We start from the raw sequence: 12,315 nt of genomic DNA, 5'->3' as shown, positions 1-12,315 counted from the left end.
GAATAGATGAATCTGAGATTGTTTGATGCATATCATGTAATCATACCCACGGATACTTGAGGTGACATTGGAGTATCTAGGTGACATTAGGGTTTTGGTTGATTTGCGTCTTAAGGTGTTATTCTAGTACGAACTCTATGATAGATCGATCCGAAAGAATAACTTTGAGGTGGTTTCGTACCCTACAATAATCTCTTCATTTGTTCTCCGCTATTAGTGACTTTGGAGTGACTCTTTGTTGCATGTTGAGGGATAGTTATATGATCCAGTTATGTTATTATTGATGAGAGAATTTGCACTAGTGAAAGTATGAACCCTAGGCCTTGTTTCCTAGCATTGCAATACCGTTTTCGCTCACTTTTATCATTAGTTACCTTTCTGTTTTTATATTTTCAGACTACAAAAACCTATATCTACCATCCATATTGCACTTGTATCACCATCTCTTCGCCGAACTAGTGCACCTATACAATTACCATTGTATTGGGTGTGTTGGGGACACAAGAGACTCTTTGTTATTTGGTTGCAGGGTTGTTTGAGAGAGACCATCTTCATCCTACACCTCCCACGGATTGAAATCTTAGGTCATCCACTTGAGGGAAACTTGCTACTGTCCTACAAACTTCTGCACTTGGAGGCCCAACAACGTCTACAAGAAGAAGGTTGCCTAGTAGACATCACAACTCAACAAACACCATCGGAGACACCTGTAGAGCATCTTTATAATCACCCAGTTACGTCGTGACGTTTGATAGCACACTAAGTGTTCCTCCGGTATTCGGGAGTTGCATAATCTCATAGTCATAGGAACATGTATAAGTCATGAAGAAAGCAATAGCAACAAACTAAACGATCATCGTGCTAAGCTAACGGATGGGTCTTGTTAATCACATCATTCTTTAATGATGTGATCCCGTTAATCAAATGACAACTCATGTCTATGGTTAGGAAAATTAACCATTTTTTATTAACGAGCTAGTCAAATAGAGACATACTAGTGACACTCTGTTTGTCTATGTATTCACACATGTACTAAGTTTCCGGTTAATACAATTCTAGCATGAATAATAAACATTTATCATGATATAAGGAAATATAAATAACAACTTTATTATTGTCTCTATGGCATATTTCCTTTACAAAGCTCCTTCCCAGTATCCCGTATACGATAACTTTGGCGGAAGCCGTCCTGAGAAGAATGGATATCCATGATATCCATTTCTGTCTGAATTCTTTGCTCCTCAAAATCTCAAACAGAAATGGCCACGCAATCGAATCAAAAGCCCTGGAGATATCTAATTTTCAGAAACACCGCAGCCTCTTTGCGAACGTGAATCTTCGTTGCCACTTGTCTAACCAAAAGAAAGTCATCGTGCAGATGTCTTCCACAGATGAAAATAGATTGGTTAGCCGCGACAGTTTTCTTCACATTTAACTTCACATAGTTGCTCCCTGGTCTTTCCCAATTGGTTTCTCATCAAAATAAATCGGGATCGTCCATCACCACGTGTTCCACGACACCGGCTTATCCGTCAAACAACCTCACGAAACAATAATACTCGAGTTAGGTGGCGGGCCTGAGGCTGACAGCGGGACCCACTTCCGGAACGAACGAAGCGACCCGCACGCCACCACAGAGACCCGAGGCCACACGCCCGGACCACCACGCGGAATCCCTCAAAAAGAAAAAACATTCGGCGCGCGATTCCGTCCAGATTCACCCGCCGCTCCTGGCCGCCGCGGCGTCTCCGGCGAGCAGCGGCCTCCGCCTCCACCCCCACCCCCAACGAGAGCCTCCGCGCGCATTGCTTTACCCAGCCTCCGAGCGGAGAGTGGGTCCGCCCCCTCCCACCCCGCGTCCCGCGTGGCCCCCGTCGGCGAGCGGCCACCCCCTCCCTCCTCGCCGCCGGAGCCGTGCCCCCCGCCGGCTGCACGGTCGCGGAGGCTCGCCGCGTGCCCCCGCTCCGCCGTTCGCGCCGCGTGGACGCCGTGCGCGGCTCGCTGAGGAGTCGCGGCAGCTGAAGGCGCGGGAGGGGGAGAGAGACGAGGCGGGATCCGAATTGGCCGGGAGAGGTGGCGAGCTCCGTAGAGATCGGATCCATGGGCTCCTCTGCCGTCCAGCGCGACTCCGTCTCCGCGCCAGGTAACGCACGGCTCCATCGTCAATGCGTCCAGCTGCTTATTCGCAAGTCCCCCCTTCCTTGGTTGTATCATGCTAGAGAAATTCGCTGATTTCTGGTGGCAGAGGTTCAAGTTAGAAGCAGAAGGTTGCTTGCCTTGCGCTGCTTCAGTAGTTGATGCCCAGCCCGTGGGGCTCGGAGGGATGGGCTAGTAATCACGCAGGGTCCGTTGCTGTTAGGCGATTGGGCACAGAAAGTTCGTTAGGAAGCGGCGCGCTTACTGAATTTTCGGCGTAAACTCGGCATGAATTCTGGTTGTTGGAGCGATTGTTGTGGGTTTATCCTAGGATTTCTATTTCAAGTTATGCCCGTCGGTTACCTGCTGCAGCTGCCTGCAACCCAAGTTCCTTCCAGGATTGGGTTACCAAAGCCGTGCTGTCCACACGGAATTGCTGTTTGTGGTACCATGCCAAATGTTAATTTTTGTTTTTTGCTCTACTAGGAAACATGGAGTGTGCTGATGACCCCGGCAGCAGCAGCGGTAGCAGAAGCAAGTGGGGCAAAATGATGAGCAACGACACTTGGAGGTGGTGTTTAGGGTTGATTTACATCGTCGCTATCGCGGGCATATGGATCGCTGCAAGCTACATCGTTCAGTCTGTCGTGGATGGCGGTGTTTCCCCCTTCTTGATCACGTACATATGCAACTCTCTGTTTATTGTCTACATCCCCATAGTTGAGTTCGCTCGGTACTTTGAGGATTCTATCGACAACCTGTGGTCCAAGTTGAAAGGCAAGGATGGCGCAGACCTGCAGCAGCTTGCGGATCTGGAGAGTGTGAATCTTCTACAGAGAAGCGGGCAGGAGGGCAGTGCAGCCTCACCCCTGTCCGAAGACAATTTGACTTCAAATGCGATCTTCCCTATCCATACAGAGCTAGGTGTTGCAGATTGCAGCAAGGGGTTGGATGCAAAAGGGCGCTGGACGCGTGCTCGTACAGCCAGAGTCAGCATGCTAGTCTGCCCTTTTTGGTTTCTGGCACAGCTTACATTCAATCTGTCTCTAAGATACACCACTGTTACAGTAAGTGATACTAAGAAAAGCTGTACACTACTTCCATATTAGTCCTATCAATAACTGGCTTACAATATTTCCCTAATTTTCAGTCAAACACGATCCTGAGCAGCACGTCTACCCTCTTCACTTTCCTGGTTGCATTGGTATTTCTTGGAGAAACATTCACTTGGTTGAAGCTGATCAGCGTGCTTCTCTGCATAGCAGGAACAATTATAGTTAGCCTTGCTGATTCAGGCAGTACACTGAATGCTGTTGCCACAAATCCTCTTCTTGGAGACTTCCTTTCTATTGTTTCAGCTGGCTTATATGCCGTGTATATCACCTTGATACGGAAAAAGTTGCCTGATGAGAAAGAAGGTCAAGGCCAAGTGAGTATGGCTCAGTTTCTTGGATTCCTCGGACTGTTCAATATGTTGTTTTTCCTTCCCGTTGCCTTGGTGCTAAATTTTGCCAAGCTGGAGCCATTCCACACACTGACATGGGAGCAAGTTGGCCTGATTGTTGGGAAAGGTAGGTCTGCTCTTCACACATTTATTCATTTACATGCTTGTTGCTATTCTTTAGAAACCCGTGGTGCTCATTCTTTATGTCAGCTATAATAGTGAATGATTGTATGATTAATTTTTGACTGCTATTAATGAGTGCTATATACATGACATTGAAACAAAACATATCGAAATGACTTGTAGAGCCGCTAACTGGGAATTGTCGCTAATCTATGAGCTGTTTAATTCTTTCCAGGTTTGTTAGATAATGTTCTAAGTGACTACTTATGGGCAAAAGCAATCCTTCTCACAACAACCACCGTTGCTACAGCCGGTCTCACGATCCAAGTTCCTATTGCTGCCCTTGTGGACACGCTCACTGGTCATGCTCCCCAACTGCTGAACTACATCGGAGCTGCTGCTGTATTAGTCGGTTTTGCTGGCATCAACATCCCATCCAATGTGCTACAGCCTTCTCACCACCAGCAGGACCAGCAGGAAGCACCCATTGTTAGCATTGTTGATGACTCGCATCATTCGCCCAGTGATAGGAATTCTACCGATGCTGTTTCATAGTAGCCGCCTGGCTTGTTTCAGGTTCTTATCCAAGTGTAATTACCAAGCAGTGTATGCCTGGGCTCGCCAGACTGGTTCAGTCAGGTTTCCCCTGTTCTGCGACACCGCAATGGAAGGGATGGATATTGGCATCCGCGTAACAAAGTGTACAGTCTCATGCATGGGAAGGGAGAATCGTTTGTATAATTTCTGTCAGTTTGTTGTGTAGCTAAATTTTGTTGTACATGGTGAAACGGTGTTTTTGTGGCAACTGTACTGAAGTACTGGAGTTGCATGATTATTACATTGAATTCAAGCTCGTGATGTTCACCTCTGAGTTTCAGCTGAGTTTAGCCTTTTATCTTGTTGCAAAAATCTAACGTGTATGCATCTCTAAACCAGGTTATGCAGTGCCAATGGACAAATTTTGTAACTTGTTACATTAGCAAGCAAGAAACATTTTTCAAGAAGAAAGAAAATATGAAGAGTTGTTTCTGGAGCTAGTCTTTTGTATGCAAGGATAGGGAATTTGCAAGCACGAATCTTTATGTTTACTCTGGTAAATATCTGCTCATAGATTAGCTCTTAAGTTGTAAAAAATAAATTAATTACCGCAACTATCATTTATTCCGTGAAGGTGAGCCTTGGTGTAGTGGTAAAGCTGCTGCCTTGTGGTTGCGTACTATAGACTCAAAGTGGTTGGACCCTTCCCCGAACCCTGCGCACCGGGCTGCCCTTTTGTTTTTAACTACCATTTATTCCGTCTTGAAAAAAAACTATGACTCTATGCAGCACACATTTGTATTGTAATCTTTTCTATGTGGTACACTTGTGTATTCTGATCTTTTGTTTAGTGTATTCAATTGATCTATGTTTTGGCATAACTTTGCAGAAACGTTAAAACAACTCGTGCTATAAAAAAACTTCTATAGCAATGCACGAGCATTTGAATTCCATCGTACCAAAAAGAAAGATCATCTATAGGAATGCCAATGCATGAGTCTTTAACTTCCTTTTGTTTTTGCGGGGAAGCATTTAACTCGTGTTGCACAATAAAAGAAAAACACTTCTATCGCAAATGCATGAGCATTTAGCTTCCTTAGCAACACGCAAAAGATAACAATGAGTCTTCTTTTTGACAGGACCAAAGAGTTTTTATTTTATTTTAATGTACTATAATTCTTTAGGAGAGAGGATTTTTTGGCTCTCCCGGTCCATGGAGCCCGAAATTTTCAAAAGTTCAAATGCCAACATTTTAAGTTTAAAAAATGAAAATAAATACACAAGTACTTAGTGATGTTACTACATGCGTGTTAAATTTCATTATGAAATACGTTTTGATGTCAGTTGTGCAAAAAAATCATGTACTTTTGTAGTGAATAGTACATGTGCTAGAACTTTGTTGTTTTTGTGTAGCTCGCATAAAAATATATTTCACCATGAAACTTTACAGACAAGTAGCATACATATAGTATGTGTTTATTTTTTACAGAATGTTTAAAAACTGGATTTTCATTATTTTTTTCAAATGCATTTTCTGAAGAAAAAAAAAGTCCGTAAGATAACGCCCTTTTTAGATTTTCTTAGATCACCCTTTTTTAAAATAAGAGTGTAAGATAACAAGGAGTTGCTTGGGCAGAGACGCGTCCAGTTGTGGGCCAGCTCACGTTGTGCGGCAGCCCAGCGGGCCAATGGGTTGGCCTGCCCCATTTTGCACCAAGGAAACCCCAAAACCGTAGAAACATCTCCTGCACCTATATTGCCTCAAAAAAGAAATCTCCTACACCTATAAATGCCCACCAACACCGCCTCCGTATTGCAAACCCCCAACAGTTCATCCCACATGCTTCTCTCTCCTCTTCCCCTCCCTTCCCCCATACACATCGCTCTTTCGATTTTCTTTTGGATTTGTTTCTTGTTCGTGCTACTTTCGATGGCCGATGAGACATTTATAGCGGCGATGAAAAATTTGTGGACTAGAGTTTCTGATGATGCCTCTTTGGTAGCATATATGTAGACAACCCCTTTGGCTGTCTTAGCTCCCAGATCTCATCACATTGATCCATCTGTTATTCGTGCTTTCTTTTCCATCTTCTCTGTTTGCATCTTCGGTCGGTTGGGGGTGTTCGAGCGGTGATGACATCTATGTATGTAGAACATGTCATTTTTTGGTAGTCCGATGGCATGTATCAATGTAGTACCGTGGATGATCGTAGAGTTAGTTTACGATGCATGTGGTTGTACGAATTTGGAGTTTGCTAAATTGAGGTACCCGGTTGTGGCATAGAAAATTTGAGGGGTGGCCTTGCACTGTCAGGGGGGCGGATTTGCCAAGTTCAGGTGTAGATACTCTAACTTATGATCACCCACGATAAAGATACTATCTAGCAACTGTTGGGAATCGTTGCAGAATTTTAAAATTTTCTACGCATCACCAAGATCCATCTATGGAGTTTACTAGCAACGAGAAGGAAGGAGTGCATCTACATACCCTTGTAGATCGCGAGCGGAAGCGTTCAAGTGAACGGGGTTGATGGAGTCGTACTCGTCGTGATCCAAATCACCGATGACCGAGCGCCGAATGGACGGCACCTCCGCGTTCAACACACGTACGGAGCAGCGACGTCTCCTCCTTCTTGATCCAGCAAGGGGGAAGGAGAGGTTGATGGAGATCCAGCAGCACGACGGCGTGGTGGTGGAAGTTGCGGGGATCCCGACAGGGCTTCGCCAAGCGCAAGCGGGAGGGAGAGGTGTCACGGGAGGGAGAGGGAGGCGCCAGGGGCTAGGGTACTGCTGCCCTCCCTCCCCCCACTATTTATAGGGGTCCTGGGGGGCGCCGGCCCCCTGGAGATCCCATCTGAGGGAGGGGGCGGCGGCCAAGGGGGGTGGCTTGCCCCCCAAGCCAAGTGGGGCGCCCCCCCCCCCCGCCCCTAGGGTTTCCAACCCTAGGCGCAGGGGAGGCCCAAGGGGGGCGCACCAGCCCACCAGTGGCTGGTTCTCCTCCCCACTTCAGCCCATGGGGCCCTCCGGGATAGGTGGCCCCACCCGATGGACCCCCGGGACCCTTCCGGTGGTCCCGGTACAATACCGATAACCCCCGAAACCTTCCCGGTGGCCGAAACTGGACTTCCTATATATAATTCTTCACCTCCGGACCATTCCGGAACTCCTCGTGACGTCCGGGATCTCATCCGGGACTCTGAACAACTTTCGGGTTTCCGCATACTAATAACTCTACAACCCTAGCGTCGTCGAACCTTAAGTGTGTAGACCCTACGGGTTCGGAAGACATGCAGACATGACCGAGACGACTCTCCGGTCAATAACCAACAGCGGGATCTGGATACCCATGTTGGCTCCCACATGTTCCACGATGATCTCATCAGATGAACCACGGTGTCGAGGATTCAATCAATCTCGTATACAATTCCCTTTGTAAATCGGTACGTTACTTGCCCGAGATTCGATCGTCGGTATCCCAATACCTTGTTCAATCTCGTTACCGGTAAGTCACTTTACTCGTACCGTAATGCATGATCCCGTGGCTAACTCCTTAGTCACATTGAGCTTATTATGATGATGCATTACTGAGTGGGCCCAGAGATACCTCTCCGTCATACGGAGTGACAAATCCCAGTCTCGATCCGTGCCAACTCAACAGACACTTTCGGAGATACCCGTAGTGCACCTTTATAGTCACCCAGTTACGTTGTGACGTTTGGTACACCCAAAGCACTCCTACGGTATCCGGGAGTTGCACGATCTCATGGTCTAAGGAAATGATACTTGACATTGGAAAAGCTCTAGCAAACGAACTACACGATCTTTTGTGCTATGCTTAGGATTGGGTCTTGTCCATCACATCATTCTCCTAATGATGTGATCCCGTTATCAATGACATCCAATGTCCATAGTCAGGAAATCATGACTATGTGTTGATCAACGAGCTAGTCAACTAGAGGCTCACTAGGGACATGTTGTGGTCTATGTATTCACACATGTATTACGATTTCCGGATAACACAATTATAGCATGAACAATAGACAATTATCATGAACAAGGAAATATAATAATAACCGTTTTATTATTGCCTCTAGGGCATATTTCCAACAGTCTCCCACTTGCACTAGAGTCAATAATCTAGTTACATTGTGATGAATCGAACACCCATAGAGTTCTGGTGTTGATCATGTTTTGCTCTAGGGAGAGGTTTAGTCAACGGATCTGCTACATTCAGGTCCGTATGTACTTTACAAATATCTATGTCTCCATTCTGAACACTTTCACGAATGGAGTTGAAGCGACGCTTGATATGCCTGGTCTTCCTGTGAAACCTGGGCTCCTTGGCAAGGGCAATAGCTCCAGTGTTGTCACAGAAGAGAGTCATCGGGCCCGACACATTGGGAATCACCCCTAGGTCAGTAATGAACTCCTTCATCCAGATTGCTTCTTGCGCTGCCTCTGAGGCCGCCATGTACTCCGCTTCACATGTAGATCCCGCCACGACGATTTGCTTGCAACTGCACCAGCTTACTGCCCCTCCATTCAAAATATACACGTATCCGGTTTGTGACTTCGAGTCATCCAGATCTGTGTCGAAGCTAGCGTCGGCGTAACCCTTTACGACGAGCTCTTCGTCACCTCCATATACGAGAAACATATCCTTAGTCCTTTTCAGGTACTTCAGGATATTCTTGACCGCTGTCCAGTGTTCCATGCCGGGATTACTTTGGTACCTTCCTACCAAACTCACGGCAAGGTTTACATCAGGTCTGGTACACAGCATGGCATACATAATAGACCCTATGGCCGAGGCATAGGGGATGACACTCATCTTTTCTCTATCTTCTGTCGTGGTCGGACATTGAGCCGTGCTCAATTGCACACCTTGCAATACAGGCAAGAACCCCTTCTTGGACTGATCCATATTGAACTTCTTCAATATCTTGTCAAGGTACGTACTCTGTGAAAGACCAATGAGGCGTCTTGATCTATCTCTATAGATCTTGATGCCTGATATATAAGCAGCTTCTCCAAGGTCCTTCATTGAAAAACACTTATTCAAGTAGGCCTTTATACTTTCCAAGAATTCTATATCATTTCCCATCAATAGTATGTCATCCACATATAATGTGAGAAATGCTACAGAGCTCCCACTCACTTTCTTGTAAACACAGGCTTCTCCATAAGTCTGTGTAAACCCAAACGCTTTGATCATCTCATCAAACCGAATGTTCCAACTCCGAGATGCTTGCACCAGCCCATAGATGGAGCGCTGGAGCTTGCATACCTTGTTAGCATTCTTAGGATCGACAAAACCTTCCGGCTGCATCATATACAATTCTTCCTTAAGAAAGCCGTTAAGGAATGCCGTTTTGATGTCCATTTGCCATATCTCATAATCATAGAATGCGGCAATTGCTAACATGATTCAGACGGACTTCAGCTTCGCTACGGGTGAGAAAGTCTCATCGTAGTCAACCCCTTGAACTTGTCGATAACCCTTAGCGACAAGTCGAGCCTTATAGATGGTCACTTTACCATCCGCGTCTGTCTTCTTCTTAAAGATCCATTTATTTTCTATGGCTCGCCGATCATCGAGCAAGCAGTCAAAGTCCATACTTCGTTTTCATACATGGATCCTATCTCAGATTGCATGGCTTCAAGCCATTTGTTGGAATCCGGGCCCGCCATCGCTTCTTCATAGTTCGAAGGTTCACCGTTGTCTAACAACATGATTTCCAGGACAGGGTTGCCGTACCACTCTGGTGCGGAACGTGTCCTTGTGGACCTACGAAGTTCAGTAGTAACTTGATCCGAAGCTTCATGATCATCATCATTAACTTCCTCCCCAGTCGGTGTAGGCACCACAGGAACATCTTCCCGCGCTGCGCTACTTTCCGGTTCGGAAGGGGTGACTATCACCTCATCAAGTTCCACTTTCCTCCCACTCAATTCTTTCGAGAGAAACTCTTTCTCCAGAAAGGACCCGTTGTTGGCAACAAAGATCTTGCCTTCGGATCTGAGGTAGAAGGTATACCCAATAGTTTCCTTGGGGTATCCTATGAAGACGCATTTCTCCGACTTGGGTTCGAGCTTTTCAGGTTGAAGTTTCTTGACATAAGCATCGCATCCCCAAACTTTTAGAAACGACAGCTTAGGTTTCTTCCCAAACCATAATTCATACGGTGTCGTCTCAACGGATTTCGACGGAGCCCTATTTAAAGTGAATGCGGCAGTCTCTAAAGCATAGCCCCAAAATGAGAGCGGTAGATCGGTAAGAGACATCATAGATCGCACCATATCCAATAGAGTGCGATTACGACGTTCGGACACACCATTTCGCTGAGGTGTTCAAGGCGGCGTGAGTTGTGAAACTATTCCACATTTCCTTAAGTGTGTGCCAAATTCGTGACTTAAATATTCCCCTCCACGATCTGATCGTAGGAACTTTATTTTCCTGTCACGTTGATTCTCAACCTCACTCTGAAATTCCTTGAACTTTTCAAAGGTCTCAGACTTGTGTTTCATTAGGTAGACATACCCATATCTACTTAAGTCATCAGTGAGAGTGAGAACATAACGATAGCCACCGCGAGCCTCAACACTCATTGGACCGCACACATCGGTATGTATGATTTCCAATAAGTTGGTTGCTCGCTCCATTGTTCCGGAGAACGGAGTCTTGGTCATCTTACCCATGAGGCATGGTTCACACGTGTCAAATGATTCGTAATCAAGAGACTCCAAAAGTCCATCTGCATGGAGCTTCTTCATGCGTTTGACACCAATGTGACCAAGGCGGCAGTGCCACAAGTATGTGGGACTATCGTTATCAACTTTACATCTTTTGGTATTCACACTATGAATATGTGTAACATCACGTTCGAGATTCATTAAGAATAAACCATTGACCAGCAGGGCATGACCATAAAACATATCTCTCATATAAATAGAACAACCATTATTCTCGGATTTAAATGAGTAGCCATCTCAAATTAAACGAGATCCTGATACAATGTTCATGCTCAAAGATGGCACAAAATAATAATTATTGAGGTTTAAAACTAATCCCGTAGGTAAATGTAGAGGTAGCATGCCGACGGCGATCACATCGACCTTGGAACCATTCCCGACGCGCATCGTCACCTCGTCCTTCGCCAGTCTCCGCTTATTCCGCAGCTCCTGTTTTGAGTTACAAATATGAGCAACCGCACCGGTATCAAATACCCAGGAGCTACTACGAGTACTGGTAAGGTACACATCAATAACATGTATATCACATATACCTTTGGTGTTGCCAGCCTTCTTGTCCGCTAAGTACTTGGGGCAGTTCCGCTTCCAGTGACCACTTCCCTTGTAATAAAAGCACTCAGTCTCAGGCTTGGGTCCATTCTTTGGCTTCTTCCCGGTAACTGGCTTACCGGGCGCGGCAACTCCCTTGTCGTCCTTCTTGAAGTTCTTCTTACCCTTGCCTTTCTTGAACTTAGTGGTTTTATTCACCATCAACACTTGATGTTACTTTTTGATCTCCACCTCCGCTGATTTCAGCATTGAATATACCTCAGGAATGGTCTTTTCCATCCCCTGCATATTGAAGTTCATCACAAAGCTCTTGTAGCTCGATGGAAGCGACTGAAGGATTCTGTCAATGACCGCGTCATCCGGGAGATTAACTCCCAGCTGAGACAAGCGGTTGTGCAACCCAGGCATTTTGAGTATGTGCTCACTGACAGAACTATTTTCCTCCATTTTACAACTGAAGAACTTGTCGGAGACTTCATATCTCTCGACCCGGGCATGAGCTTGGAAAACCATTTTCAGCTCTTCGAACATCTCATATGCTTCGTGTTTCTCAAAACGCTTTTGGAGCCCCGGTTCTAAGCTGTAAAGCATGCCACACTGAACGAGGGAGTAATTATCAGCACGTGATTGCCAATCGTTCATAACGTCTTGGTTTTCTGGGATGGGTGCTTCACCTAGCGGTGCTTCTAGGACATAATCTTTCTTGGCAGCTATGAGGATGATCCTCAGGTTCCGGACCCAGTCCGTATAGTTGCTGCCATCATCTTTCAGCT

General features: G+C 46.0%; 1 protein-coding gene across 1 annotated transcript; it reads left to right on the top strand.

Moving 5' to 3' along the window:
- Positions 1–1,656: 1,656 nt before the first annotated feature.
- On the top strand, positions 1,657–4,567 carry LOC123166756 (uncharacterized vacuolar membrane protein YML018C). Its single transcript, XM_044584557.1, has 4 exons — positions 1,657–2,143; positions 2,623–3,203; positions 3,287–3,707; positions 3,939–4,567. Exons 1-4 carry the CDS (start codon positions 2,101–2,103, stop codon positions 4,256–4,258), a joined length of 1,365 nt encoding a protein of 454 aa, XP_044440492.1. The 5' UTR covers positions 1,657–2,100; the 3' UTR covers positions 4,259–4,567.
- The last annotated feature ends 7,748 nt before the right edge of the window (positions 4,568–12,315 follow it).

This window comes from Triticum aestivum, chromosome 7D (assembly GCF_018294505.1).
Source record: "Triticum aestivum cultivar Chinese Spring chromosome 7D, IWGSC CS RefSeq v2.1, whole genome shotgun sequence".
Lineage (NCBI taxonomy): Eukaryota > Viridiplantae > Streptophyta > Magnoliopsida > Poales > Poaceae > Triticum > Triticum aestivum.
Note: the sequence above shows the minus strand (reverse complement) of the source record. Positions and strands in the feature narration are given on the sequence as shown.